The following is a 14,131-nucleotide window of genomic DNA, read 5'->3' on the forward strand; positions in this document are numbered from 1 at the left end:
GTTCACAATTACCGCATGGATTTTATTTCCCTAACCTTTGCCCCAGTGCCTTCTTCAACCCGGTTAGTCAACAAAACTTCATCCTGCATCTGTTCTGATTATATGTTTTGGCACACTAGTTTTTTGTTTACTCGTGCTTGGCTTGGAAGTCAACATAACCAACAACAATACTTTCATGCCCACTTAGTTGGATGGCCAGTAATGGTGAGAGCTACTCTCCAAGGCTTACAGTGATTGATTGATTGTAGGGTTTAACGCGCCAACGCAACGCAGGCGATGAGGCGCGCCGTAGTGGAGGGCTCCGGATTAATTTTGACAACCTGGGGATCTTTAACGTGCGCCGAAATCTCGTACACATGGGTGTTTTTGCTTTTCGCCTCCATCAGAAAAGCGGCCGCCGCGGCCGGGAATCGAACCCGCGACCTCGTGCTCAGCAGCGCAACGCCTTAGCCACTGAGCCACCACGACGGGTGAAGGCTTACAGTGGATTCACGAATTCTGATTGACTGTGACATCAATGTACCCATCCGGAGCACCGTGTGGAATTCAACTTGACGTTAATACTTGTGTTCACAGCTGGTAATTGTCTGCTCTGTGTTTGGGGGAGGGGGGTGAACAGTAAAAGTGTCTAATTGCAAGGACATATTTCATGTTCTTTTGCTTTTTAACTCTGTGCTGTGTAAAAAACTGTTTCGGCTAATTGCTTAAAGGGGCACTGACACAAAAATTCTGCATCTTGTTTTTTTTTGTTGCGACAAGTAGCTAGTGACCTACTTATAACCTGTAGAAACCTCATTTGCTTCAGCGTGCGACGGTTGTTTAATTAGAGGCATTTTGATGTGGCCAGTCGCAGTTTCGGTTTCAGCGAGTGCCGCGAAACGATGGATTTTGTGGATTTTGTGTGAACAAAGCTGACCACGTGACCGTCGGAAGGATATCACAGGGCAGAGCCGCCGTAGCACTGTCGAATCCGCATCGACGGCAGTTTCTGCGAATGCCCCCAAGTACTGATCTCGTGAGGCGCTTAATTAAAAAGCGACCGTGGATGTGACGCAGGCGCTGCGAGTGCAAATGCTACCGCGGCTAAAGAACGACGCGTGACGCTCGAGACGGTGGGTGGCAAGACGCGCGCTGGGAGCAGCTGGCCGGTCTGCCTACAGGTCCGCCTACAGACGTGTTCGGCTTAGCACTGCGGCGGATATTCGAGTGCCGCTCTCGTAAGCGGTGCAGATGACAATTTTTAATGCAACCCGCCATCGCATCATTAACTCCTTTCTCATGTAAGCCACCATGGTCGGGACTTGGGGACAATTTCGTGCAGCGGTAACAAGCTATATCACTCGAGCTACCTGCGCCGGCCTGGGCCACTTCGCCGCCATGGCCGCCGCCTGCACAGCGACCGTGCGGCTAGCTCAGTGGGCTTTTCGTGCCTCCGCCGCGTTTTCGCATCCAATGGTAACAAACAGTAATAGAACCAGAGTGCCTGGAATCGCTGAACTTTGGTCGCGGCCAGCTGCCCGATGAGCTGACGAAATCACGGCGCCTCCGCCGCCAACGATCGGGTCGTTCGTTCTCGAGAGCAGAAGCTCCGCCCTCCGGTCCTCCGATTGGAGCGGCGAGCCGGGCGAGCCGGCGAAAAACGCCGGCAGTGCGGAAGCGGCAAACACAAACTCGTGACGTGATTGGACGTTGTTTATTTACACAATATCCTCGGGATGTCGATTGCGCGTGGTCCTCTGCTGGCTGCTCTGTTGCGTTTTGCACACTTTAAAACCGATTTAAATATGTTCTAGGCTGTATTCGCCGCTGATATTTTGCAGATGATGTATATGTGTTCCCACCAATCTATCTCCGAAGTTATCTCGCCTTCAAAATTTTGTGTCAGTGCCCCTTTAAGTGACCATGCTTAGTCGTAAGGGCCATAATACAGTGTCCCATATTTTGTTTGCAACGATGCATACCCAGCAGAGCCCAACTGCTAGAAAGCACACTCACTGGTGGTGGTAATTACCTTAAAAAAAAGGGCACTGAAACTATTTTTTAAGCTAACAAGCCTAAAAAACAGTTTATGGAGCACATCTACGAGGGAATGGTTCTTGTACAGCTTGACATTACCCTCTCCCAAGAGTACTTAATACCTTGTGCAGGAACTGGAGCCAAGGACACCTATGTAGACGTGAATGTCTTTATTGGTGTTTGTGAATATTGCAGTACAGCTGATAGCTGTATGTATCCTGGAACGCTTCAACAATAAAATGACTCCAATGAACGTACTTCTGCTTTGGTGTCAATGGGCAGCATGTGAGCATTCATAAGTGCTTCGCTGTTGACATTTTTGTTGCACAAAAACAGGCTTGATCAGGCACTGTAGCAAGTCTTCATGAAAAAACACGGGAAAGAAACTGGACAAAAAAGCTGAGAACACATGGACACTGTTCATCACAGCACCTTTCCTTGTACTTCAGTACTGTTATTGTCGCTGTATTTCCCCCCAAAATATAAACCAACTCTCCCAGATTCACACCTTCAGACAGAAAGCAAACATGGTGTTTGTCAATGACAAGTGATTCTACCAAACTTCCGTGGCTTTGAAAAAAGTCAGTGAGTAGCTCTACTTTCTCTGCACAGTCTGTGGTGTAAAGTTCATTTTTCAAACAACACACCAGGTTTTTTTGGTGTTAATACATAGAAAAAATGCCAAACAAGCAAGTGATACTTTCTAGCACTACACTACAGTCCTGCAGGAAAGCCAAACAGCCAAGTGATCTTTTTGCTTGAGTGCAAAGCTCTGCAGAGAAGCCAAGAAAGATTCCTTTTTTGTTGACACCAAAGCTCTGTTGGAAAGCCAAAACGTGTGGCTTCTGTCACTGCTGATTTGCTGTAAGACGGGCATGTGAATGTGTTGCAGTAAGGCATTTGCTGTGTACATGTCCTTCATACCTAGATAAATATGAACCAGGCTGGCTGTGCAACAAAAACGTCAAGTGAGGTAACAACCAAATGTTTTATGTAAAATGTTAGAATACTGTTTGTTATAAATAACAATTAATATTTTAATATGGTTTTGGCAGTAGTTAAGTGGCCTGTTGGAAATCATAGGCTAAAACTAAACAAAAGCAATGTTTCATACAGCTGCAATCGTGTGAAATAGCAAAATAATGGTTTGGGCCCTAAATTCAGCAGGCATGTTCCAGCTGGGAATGTGTTTGTAGAGCACAACAATAATAAAGGCATGGCAAAAAAGGGTGAGCTTATTTGAGTTACCCCCAAAGTATTGGTAGAGAGTTAGTATGCTTACAAAAATTTATAAATAGTTTGGATACCCTGAAACAATAGGGGAAACTGCACTTGCCCTGGTTTTAAGTTTATTAGTACTGAGCTTAATGTACCGCACACAACACCATTGAAGAATGTTACGCCTGCATGGACACAGCAGCGTCTAAGGTATAACACAGTTTTATTTGAGCAGAGGTAAATAAGAGAATATTCCATAATCAATCCATTTATACGTAAATTAGAAAAAGCAGGGTTTTTAAAGTGAAGCTCGGAAGCATGCTAAATGAAAGGGACGAATGGCGAGTTGATGTTGTTACTAATCACAAATTTCAACTCAACCACCTTGCCGGAAACAAACCCCTTCCATGGAGGGAGTGTGTGTAATCGCAAGATTTTTTAGAAAAAAGTTTGTGAATGCACTGTACACGTAGGCCAGAAGGTATTTTGACACCCCAGCCCAGGACTCAAAGTCGTCAGCGCTCTGTTCTGCTGTTTTGATGATCAAGGGCTGTTTGTTCAGGAACCACCCTCTCTTGTCCCTTTGGCCACCATCCTTCTCAGTCACTGCATTCATGTGCTTGCTGTGGGAGCTAGCAAACATGAGGACCACCTATAGGCAGGGTTACCTCAGGCTCGCACAATTTCTGGAGAGGCTAAACAATGTTTTCAAGATCCCCAACTGTGAGCTTGCACATTTTTTTTTTCGATAAAAACAGACATCTAGATAGGCCTTTGAGAGCTGTCTGAAATCACAAAAGTGACTATTTTGTGCCAAAACTGGCCAGCTAGACCTCACTAGTCGACCCACACGTTGAATGCCTCGCATAAAAATCAAGAGACTCACTGCATTGGCTTATTGCATGTCATTGTGTGGGTGGGCTTCTGGTTTCCACCTATGAAGCCTGTTGGTTGTGTTAGTGTCCAGTCCTGCTGTCAAACTTCTTTTGAAACTTGCACTGCCCTGGAGTGTACCACCGTGGATTCCTTGGAATTTATGTTGGCCATGAAAAATCCTAGTAAATTGTTACAAGCCCCTGAAGCTGGCTGGCAAGTGGGCATTTGTTTAGCGACCACTGTTTAGGGGCACAGTAGGCAGGCTGTTACAGAGGCTACGAAGAAAAAATACAAGGTTCGTTCATTAAAAAGACTTCTTTGCCTAAAAACAAATGACATCAATTTTATTGTAAACTTCAAACACATAAGATAGAACAGAAAATGTGTAGAGCAGTGGAAGTTCCATACACACTTTCCAGCTATTTCTCTATGACATCACAGAATCTTGTTTGTGCAATTGACAGCCACCAACCTAACCCACGGAAAAAAAGCATAACTGGGCAATTGCAGTGGGGCCTCCATTCCGTTTGATCGTATCACTTGAGTGCTAACGTACAGTTAACACACAGATAACTGCATTTACAGTGCATGTCCATATGACGTCACTCGTTCCCATATTACATCAATGCAGTTTGAAATTGGGATGTTTTTCACCATTTCTTTTGGTTAAACTCGTACCATTACAGCCTTGACCTTTGCCTATCAATTACATTTGCAGTGTGCTCGCTGCTTATACCCATGAACACAAACAATCCGTAGATGCTTTCACGTTCCAGGCACATCTTAAGATTCTCTTTGACGTTGACTATTAAGCCTGCGTAGAACCCATGGGTTTTCATATGCTGGAGTGCATGTATGTGTATTAGACATGATGGTCGGCCAAGTGTATACTCTTCCTGTTACTACTGTCTGTACAGCTTCTTCTCTGACCCTATCGGCTGGGTGTCCTGAATTGAGTCCCTTTGCATGAGGGGACTCGGTAACATCTGGCCAACATAGCATATACCGTCACATATACAGAGGCGTGAAGGTTATGCCAATGCAGCAGCTATGGCATGAAGCGCCTAGCTAGTGTACCTTTTGGAGGACCCAGGTCCTAATTTGTCGTAGCATCATGTGTGTGCCAGTGTGAGGAGCTGAATGCATGATGGAAACTACCCAGCCACAATCTGGGAAACGGGATACGAGACTGCCAATGTTCTCACTCTTTCACATCCTTTGTATCGCAGATGTATTTCTGCCACATTTTACTGTAGTGAAATGGCTCACAACTACAGCTGCAATAATATCAGTGGCCGCGTCTAGTCTACGTCCTGAGCACTGTACGTTCCGCGCTGCTGTCATTTTGAAAACACACCGCGATTTCAGGCCACCACTCATTTAAGCATTCTGAACTTGCCGTGGAGCAAACTGTTGATAGCAGATGCCGCCGCGCGGACATGCCGCAGCTCGCTCACAATCACGCTCGGACGGTGTCTTTTCTTGCGTGGGACGTGGGTTGTTCGAACGGGGCCACTCGGTTGCGCGATGTCGTCTAACGCAGGTACCATCGGCATACAGCAGGCGGTCACAGGTCAGCATTACTCGAGAGCGGATTTCGCAACCGTGTGGAAAGGCTGGCTTGGTCCCCGCATACGGCAACGTTCTCGCACATTCTGATAGTGCTTCTAACTCTGCCAACTCTGCTTTATGGAGGTGGTTTATCTACGTTGTCGACCCAAAAAATTCAGGCATTCAGGGCTTTCGGATACGCCATACCGCCAGCAGCAGCAGCATTGGCGGCTTCCGCAAGAACGAACAAAAAAATTCTTTTATAAAACTTCTATTAAATAAGTGGCTTTCTAATTTTTTATTAGAATGTAAAAAAAAATGTGCTTTTTGTATTCTAATGCGCAATATAATAACAATTGCTGGTAATATGACGTCACTATGACGTAATTATGACGTCACGCGGGGCAGGAGCCGTTGCGAGGGGGCTCAATCTCGTGCCCCGCGCGGGGTTCCAGACGCTGCCTAAAAAAATTTGCTTGGGCGTCAGAACATTTAGAAAGGGTTACAAAGTACAGCTGGAAAGCGGGCGCTAAACATCATAATCAGTTCAACGGGTATTTATCTTTGTTTTGTATGACTGAGCTATACAGCGTAGTCTGAGCTTGGCGCTTTTGTTTACCAAGCCTCCTTGCTATGAACTGCACTTTATGAATTCTATTTCAGGCGGGGCAAGCACGATTGATCATGAGCTCGCGCATTCGGTCTGCTGCGTTGATATGTGAAGGGCTTCCCAGAAAAGGTGAAAGGCTTCCCAAGCAAAAAAATTATTTCCCTGCTCTCCACGTCGTTTCTTTTGTTTTTCTTAAAAAAGTGTCCTTAGTAACCTCAAGCGCAGTTTACTAACATACAAAACCAACTAGCCCAATTCCTTACCTTACTGACATTTATTTTGAAGCTAAGACGGAATATCTGCATTTTTTTGCCTGCCAGTCTAGTCTAATAATTCGAATATATTATGACGGCACACAAGCCTTGCCTGCTGCTCTGAGCTAAAGCGCCGTTCGATGGCACTGAGACACTGCGATACAGAAATCCTCCCCATACTACATGTGTGTATGCGCCAACATGAAATTGAATTGACGACGTCACCACAATTAACCATCGAAGAGGCGGCTAAAAGCTTGAATGCGACTGCGAGGCGGTCAGTAGGCTGAACCACGTCTGGCCGTTTCTATGATATCATTACCATCTGCTTACAACCGCTGTCTGATGCCAATATTCGAAAGGTTTCGTGTTATCACCACTAACATCATGAAAAAACCTCGTTCACAGACTTCAAACACCTTCTAGAATGCGTCGTAAAAATTGATTTTTGAAATAAAAATTTACTTTACCCCTTCCGTTCCATGAGATTATAATTGATATTTCTCGTCCCGTTTAATCGACAACAAGCTCAGCATCTTAAGGACTCCTTATATATCTTTTCTGCTCTTTTCCTTTGTCGTATCGTATACACAGTTGAATACCAATTTCCCGAAATGTTTTGAGACGTTGTTCAGTTTGTGCGACTCTTGGCAGTTATTGAGAGGTCTTCAGGTATTTATGAACGTCATATTACATACAAAACTAACCATCCAAGCTAATTTTACCGGTGCTTCTGCGTGACAATGAGCAAAAAGTAATAAATACCACAGATTCCCACGTGTGGCAGGAAAGACAGAAAACAAACGTATCTGCAGCACAGTAAACCCACTTTGTTGACCGAAATAGATAGCGCTGGTGGTGTTACGAGCCGCGCAGGGTCACCGGCGCATATTGGCGCGTGTGGCCTCAGTCTACGTGTGGTACACGCATAGGTAGCTGTGTGCGGCGCAGGTTTAAGTGAAGTTGCAAGTTGCATTAGCTGATCTGTGGCACCAGCACAAAACGCGCCTCGCCTCCAAGAATGACGTCACATGCCTACCTTATGGAGATTGCTTGCCAGTGGCCAGCGAAGTCATTGACACCCTTAGGTGCATCGCTAGCTGGAGAGGCTGTCACAGAGAGGCGAGGTCTGTTAGGGTGCCGTAGAGAGGTAAAGAACGCCATGTTCCTCCCGTTAGAAGTATATACCCTGGAGGTTGAAGCTGTAGCCTTAACGATTGCGACCATTTAGTTACAGCAACATTCCCACGTTCAGGCGCGAGAAATGCCACAAACGTTGCCGGAATCAACAATAAGTAGGTGATACGGTTTTAATTCAGTTCTTTATTTACTATAACGACGTTGTGTCAAATGGTTAACTACGCCATTCCTGTCTAAAAGCCGCCGGCTACGATTTACCCAGCATCTAGCCTAAGCGAAAACGCCGACATCAGGCCTTGTCGAGACGCGATTTCTCGGCCCTTTATAGGCTTCTCGTCACCGCGAGGGAAGAGGCCCGCGTTCAGTGATTCTCGCTAACGGGCGACGCGCGTTCTTCGCCGGTGCCCGTCCTGACGGCGGCCGCCGCCGGCTGCTCGTGGGCGCCGACCTGAGCCTCGACCTCGAAGCTCTGGAAGGAGACGGACGCGTCCTCTTCGGGTGCGGGAGCGCGAAGCCGCCGCGCCCAACCTTCCTGGCTTCCCAACTCTGGTCCCGTGGACCCGTGGTACGGCCTCTGAGCAGCTGCCATCAATTCCGAAGGAGGCTCGGACGTTGGGTCGACGGAACAGGACGCTTCCTCGATAGGATGCATCGAGGCACCGGCCACTGGGCGGAAGCCAGTGGGTGCCATCTTGTTCGTAGTATTTTCGGTGGAGTGCCGTGAGCTAGAGAGACGCCAAGAAAAAGAAGAAACAAGACAGTAAGGACCCAAATAAGCGCATAATTTAACTTATCGGCCGCGCTTTCCAAGCAAATCCAACGGCACACTGTACGCGTCGTATAATATTGTTTCGTCGTTATTGTGACAGCCAATAGAAGACATGGGGTCCACCAGTAAGGTTTTACCTGGGATAGAAACCCACTGCGAAAACAAAACTGGGCCCCGTATCTGCTACTTTCGTTGCAAATGTCGACGCAAGACGATAGTCGACTGGCGCCCCCGGCAAGTAAATGCATCCCTTCTCTTTCCCGCTCACCTCTCATGCTGTTCCTCTCCCGTCTCGTTCCAACCAAGATAACACGCTAGATGTTTGCTCAAGGCAATTTAAATTTATCGCGTTCCACTGCTCCAAGTCGGGCGCCTCGATGCCAGCGCTGCCGTATGGCGGAGACGCGCGTGAATCGAGGCTGCCCACTAGAACGTTTATAGAACCACATTGCCCAACTCCACGAGCGTTCCAAGCGGAACACGGAGCACGTTTAGTACAACATTTCGTTGCTGTTCCCGATTGAGTTTTTCGCATTCCGCCACGTAGCGCGGAATTGATGTAGTATTTAATTTTCTATCGCAAGAACCAAGCGTCCATTGATTTTTTAACAAAGGAACACTGCAAATATCACTTATGTATTGATTTGCTGCCTTATATTTGCGTATTGTCTTGTTCTTGTTCAACAATGTTGACAAGTTTGAACATTTCCACCGCACCTAGACGTTTAGATTTGGCTGTGAGTATATAAGACTATTGCGCAGCATCTGTTTCACTTTGGCCAGTTGGTTGAATCGAGTGACAGACAGACATACATACATACAGACAGACAGACAGAAAGACAGACAGGCCAGAATTTCCCGTTCAAGTAGCCCAAGAAAGCCTATCGTCTAACAATTCTGCCATGCGACCGCGGCGACAGCACATTTCGCGGTACGCGTGCGGCAGACAAGGCAGAAAGTCGGTCGCAATTCATTCACTCCTTCTTTTCTTTATTTCATTCTTGCTAACCCAGAGGCGCACTGTTTGAGAGCATTGCTTTAAGAGGCGGGCGGGCGGAAGCGCCGTCATGTGGTGTTTTTCATATTTCGCGGGATTTCTTTATCAGTCAAAATAAATGAGTACGCAATTAGTTCGTCGCTGAAAATACCGCAGTTAGACGCCTCTCGTGGGTGCCTACAGTTGCCTCATTGACAATTTAATGATTGGGAGAATACCTTTGCAGTTAGATAATTAATTACAATTATTTAAATTGCCTCATTAACGAGTAAATTGCTGGCCGCTTCTCCGCAGTACTGCAAACATCCCGCACTAGGCTTACTTCTATTAACGTCATTGCTCTTTTTAAAATTCTTGGCGCATCATAGCTGGGACACCCTGTATAATCTAATGTACCGAATTAAGTGACCAAGAAATGCCTAACTCGATGTATCGAAACAACTCGCGACTACCCTCAATTTCGTTAAATCGAGTATCGACTGTATAAATTTTACCAATAACGTGTTCTTTTAAAACGCACGATGTTACACGGTTGCTTCATTTTCCCGATTTATTATTCATTTTTCGGTTTGCTTTTATTGGGGCTTTTTTTATTTTTGTCATCGTGTTCTGGGGGAGATGTGTAAGAAATATTTTCGGTTTCTTTAGTTAATTCTCGCCACTTTTTAAAGCTTTCCTATGTTCTATTTTTTTTGTTCTTGGAAATTGTCTCCACTTGCGCTGATACAAAGGTTCAGTTTGGGAACTCCGGCAATTAAGTGTTCTTGTGCAAATGTAGGGCGTTATAGGGTTTGGGGTTGTGGGTTGTGCGCGGCAAGGAACGCTACGCGTTAAAATAATTACGGGTCCACATACCTCCCGAAATCGTCGCTTGGCGTATGAGGGATGGAGTAGCGCGACTTGTTCTTTACGGGGCTGGATAGAAGGGACTGAAGCGGGGACGTCCGCGCGTCCTCTGACCTGCATGAAAAAGTTTGGCGGCATTTTCGAAACAACAAAAACGACAACCTTGACGCGCTCATATTTTCTGAATCCCGTACCTGGTCGGTGCCCATCAAAAATTTATCTTCTTTGACGATATCTGAGATTGCCCTCTCTTCGCTGGCTAAGAAATGTTTATGCCCTGAACCTCTGCTATTTGCTACAAAGAAGCGGTAAACTTATTCGTTAATACTTGCAGCAAAGTGGTTTAGCGTCAAGCTGTAATGAAGTGGAGATTGAAATGGGGATTTCGGCCCATATGATTTTAGGAAGAGGTGAGGGTCAGCAAGTTAGCGAAACTTGAAACAAGATTTTTAGAACGTCGTTGGTATGAGTAAATACCTCTCGCGATAAAAATCGACTTACCACATTTTGCTGTGGTTAGGGTGTCATTTCTTGAAGTAATATAGAGAATCATTTTATGAGAGTCTGGCTAGAAATTCACGTGGTTGAGAGAAATACTGTGTGGAAGGTATCTAAAAGGTAACACATTTAGCGCTGTAATTCGCGAAATATGTGTGCCAATTTGGTTACGATGACCGATGTGGTAACTGAAATTTGTATCTAAATACGACATGCGTGTTTTTTACTTTAAAACAATTGTTTTTTCGAAATTCCGCACTGTAGATTCATAAAAGTTTTCTCTGCAGCTCCAAATCTGGCAATTTTGCTTGAGTAGCTACCGAAGGCCTGTTTTTTAGAAACTAATTCTTCATTCTACAGGATGACTTTAGGCTGAACCGACAGGGTCAAGACGCGCCGTGCCGTAGGCAATGATTGCGAATTGTTTTTGCCAGCTAACGTGCACTAACATCGTATACAATTCGTTTGCGCTTCACCAGTCACTGTCAAAGAATGGCGGCGCCTGTATAAAAAAATCTACCATTCGACTGCCGTGCTGTGCACCAAATAGGGCGACCACGCAACCACGGTTAAATTCTTCGAATTTTCTAAGCAGTTACCGTGAACCTTTCTGAAACTTTGCCACATTTTTATGGGGCTCTCTCCTGAGTCATTAGGACGACTTCTCTATAGGCTTAGGTACTCATGTTGCGGTCACTTTGCCCCAAACACAATGAGAACTTCAGCAAAATTTAACGCGAAAGCCTCAAATATATCTGTGCTTCATGGAGTGCTTGAGGTAAGAAAAATCGTCGTGAGGTGCGCACAATCGCGCATAGAAAGGGCGTGGGTGCCAAGAAAGGGAAGCAGTAGCGTCAAAGGAAGAAAGGGCGGTGCCGCACAGTGCGATATAGAAGCACTAAATAAGCTACGCTTAAGAGTAACGACACTGACGCATGGTGGCAGCCATTTTGGGACGTGACGCCAGGGTGGCCAGCTTTATGCGCCCCATTGCGGCTGACATTGACGGGCGGAATTGGTCCGGGCGCCGCTTGGCAACCATGATATCTGTGTTTACTTTTCGAAGATTTAGAGACAGGGCGCTGGTGCGATAGGGTCAGGCTCGTTCACGCTAGCGTAGCTTATTTAGTGGCTCTAGGTTACGGTAGAGCCACCAATTAAGCTACGCTTTTTAAGTGCCTATAGGTTACGCCAGGCCACTGTCGTTCTTTCCCAGCGGGAAGCGATGCAGGTGTTTTCCACCTTCGCGCCGGTTGAAACAGCCCAGTACAGAGCAGCACGGCATCGCCACTCTGTCGGGGGGGGGGGGGGGGGCGTGAAAACGCACTCTCAACGTGTCATACAACCGCACTGCGCTCCTAAAATCACGACTTTTCGAAGAGCGCGCGCGCGCGAACAGAGAGGCAGCAAAATGTCAGCGGCCACGGGTCTTACGGGGGGGGGGGGGGGGACAAATGTCACGTGACGCGGTTCGACCAATGGCTGCTGTCCGCGGCATGCAACGATTACAGAAAAGAGTGCCGATACTCTGAGACCTGATCTAGTGGTTCTAGTGCGATATGGGCCGTCTTGAGAGGTAAGGTACTGAAGGAGGCGAACAAGTGCCTCGTGGCGATTGCGAGCGAGCGGAACGAGCTTCGGAGGGCGCTGTCCAGGCGATGGTCAAGTGGCGACGGCGAAAGTTCAACAGCAGATGAGCAGATCAACAGAATGTCCAAGCAGGCTTTCGCCTTCACATTCTTAGAAACTTCTAAGCATCCCCCGTAACTTTCTATCTTTCCTTTGGTGCTCTCCTAGACTTCATTGCTCGGTCTAATGCTTCTTTTCCTTTGCCAACGTTCGGTAACTCTGAATTTATACTCGTACATATTCTCTCCCCTTCTCTTTTATTAGGTGGTTATGAATTCGCAGTCATCCCCCAAACCACACGTTTTCCTCCGATGCCCTACCACATAGCTTTATCAATCGGGAGCAGGCCCAGCGAGGACTATTCTTAAGCCTTGAAAAACGGCCACTGCAAACCGGTGTTTGCTTTCCGTCAAGTGCGTTTGATGGCACAGCCTTACTTTTTGAGTCTGAGCTCTAAAGAAAACGTGTTTCCGGTGATTCAAAATGTCCTCCCACCTTTCAGACGGCTGGTAGTGCAGCCTTGACGATGGCCCTTCTCCCGATGTCCGGCGGCTACGAGGGGCCGCGGGAGACGGAAGATTGATGGGCTCGTTGGAGGAAGTAGCACCCATTCCACCTCCAATACCTGCATTAGGCACACTGTGACATTGCTTCAACAATATATTTTCGTTATTAAGCTTAAGCGCATTGTAAAAAAAAAAAAACAAAGGTTGAGGTGTTAGAAAAAAATGGTAGTGAACCCGGACACCTGGCATGCCAATTTTAAGAATTTCTGTATTGCTTAGCATCAGGACAGTTTTTATGCCATTTTTGTTACCCCCTATTTGCTTGGGGCCCCTGAACCCTCGTTTGGAGACAGAATTATTGACCTCCTTTGTTTTGTCCCTAATAAACGTTCCTCTCTCTCCCTTTCTCTCTCTCTCTCTCTATCTCAGCTCAACTTTACTAACGCATTGAATGCTTTTTCGAGTAAATGCGAAGATATATCCTGGAGCAAACAAAAACTCCAGTGCAGTTCAGTTGTCTAACTTGTGTAGCCAGAAAATTCACAGCTTTTGACTAAAATAAGTCTGCCGCATTTCACGTTTACATTTAAGCGCACAAATTCACCGCTAATCGCACCAAAGGTGAGACCAGCAGGTGAGTTATGGCTCCTCAGTATATTTGCGTGGAAAATTACAGTTTCTTCTCACTTTGTTTCTAGAAATGGCTCGCCAAGGCTGCGGAAGTCCAGGTGGGGAATATAGTTTCAAAGCGTAGAGTGCCGTAACAATATACACTCGTTCGTTTTATACTCTCTAACTACAACCGGACTGCTAGCGTAAGCACTATGAAATCACGCCTCGAATTATCTTCCTTATCATCTCGTAGAAAAATCCTTCGCCTTTGTCTTTTTCATAAGCTTTTCTATCACAGCCAGCTACTCAGTTAACTCATTCGGCCTCCTCGGTACATTTCAGCTCGTAGAAATCATGCCCTTAAAGTCGGCTTGCCAGCCTGCAAAACTAACACTTTGTCCCAGTCATTCATACCGCGTACGTCACAAGAATGGAACCACCTACCCGCACTGACGGCAACCATTTCCGACCACGAAAGTTTAAAAACTACTTTAGTTGACATTGCATAATCAGAAGCATTGTAGCAGGTTGTATTTTCCTGGTTTTGTTATGTTTTTAATTTTTCTGGTCTGTTTTATATGTTTGTAACTATGGTAACGTACTCCCCTC

The 14,131-nt window shown here is 46.2% G+C and overlaps 1 protein-coding gene across 1 annotated transcript in view; it reads right to left on the reverse strand.

Annotated features, from left to right (window-relative positions):
- Positions 1 to 7,838: 7,838 nt before the first annotated feature.
- Positions 7,839 to 14,131, reverse strand: part of LOC144153272 (uncharacterized) — a 25,201-nt gene continuing 18,908 nt past the window's right edge. The window contains exons 10-12 of the mRNA XM_077684924.1: positions 12,900 to 13,029; positions 10,287 to 10,391; positions 7,839 to 8,390 (exon numbers count right to left, since the gene is read on the reverse strand). Of these exons, the coding sequence (XP_077541050.1) occupies positions 8,027 to 8,390; positions 10,287 to 10,391; positions 12,900 to 13,029 (599 nt within the window). The 3' untranslated portion in view covers positions 7,839 to 8,026. The remainder of the gene's footprint in view (positions 8,391 to 10,286; positions 10,392 to 12,899; positions 13,030 to 14,131) is intronic.

This window comes from Haemaphysalis longicornis, unplaced genomic scaffold (genome assembly GCF_048455015.1).
Source record: "Haemaphysalis longicornis isolate Haplotype H1 unplaced genomic scaffold, Haemaphysalis longicornis Haplotype H1 scaffold_9, whole genome shotgun sequence".
NCBI classification, from domain to species: domain Eukaryota; kingdom Metazoa; phylum Arthropoda; class Arachnida; order Ixodida; family Ixodidae; genus Haemaphysalis; species Haemaphysalis longicornis.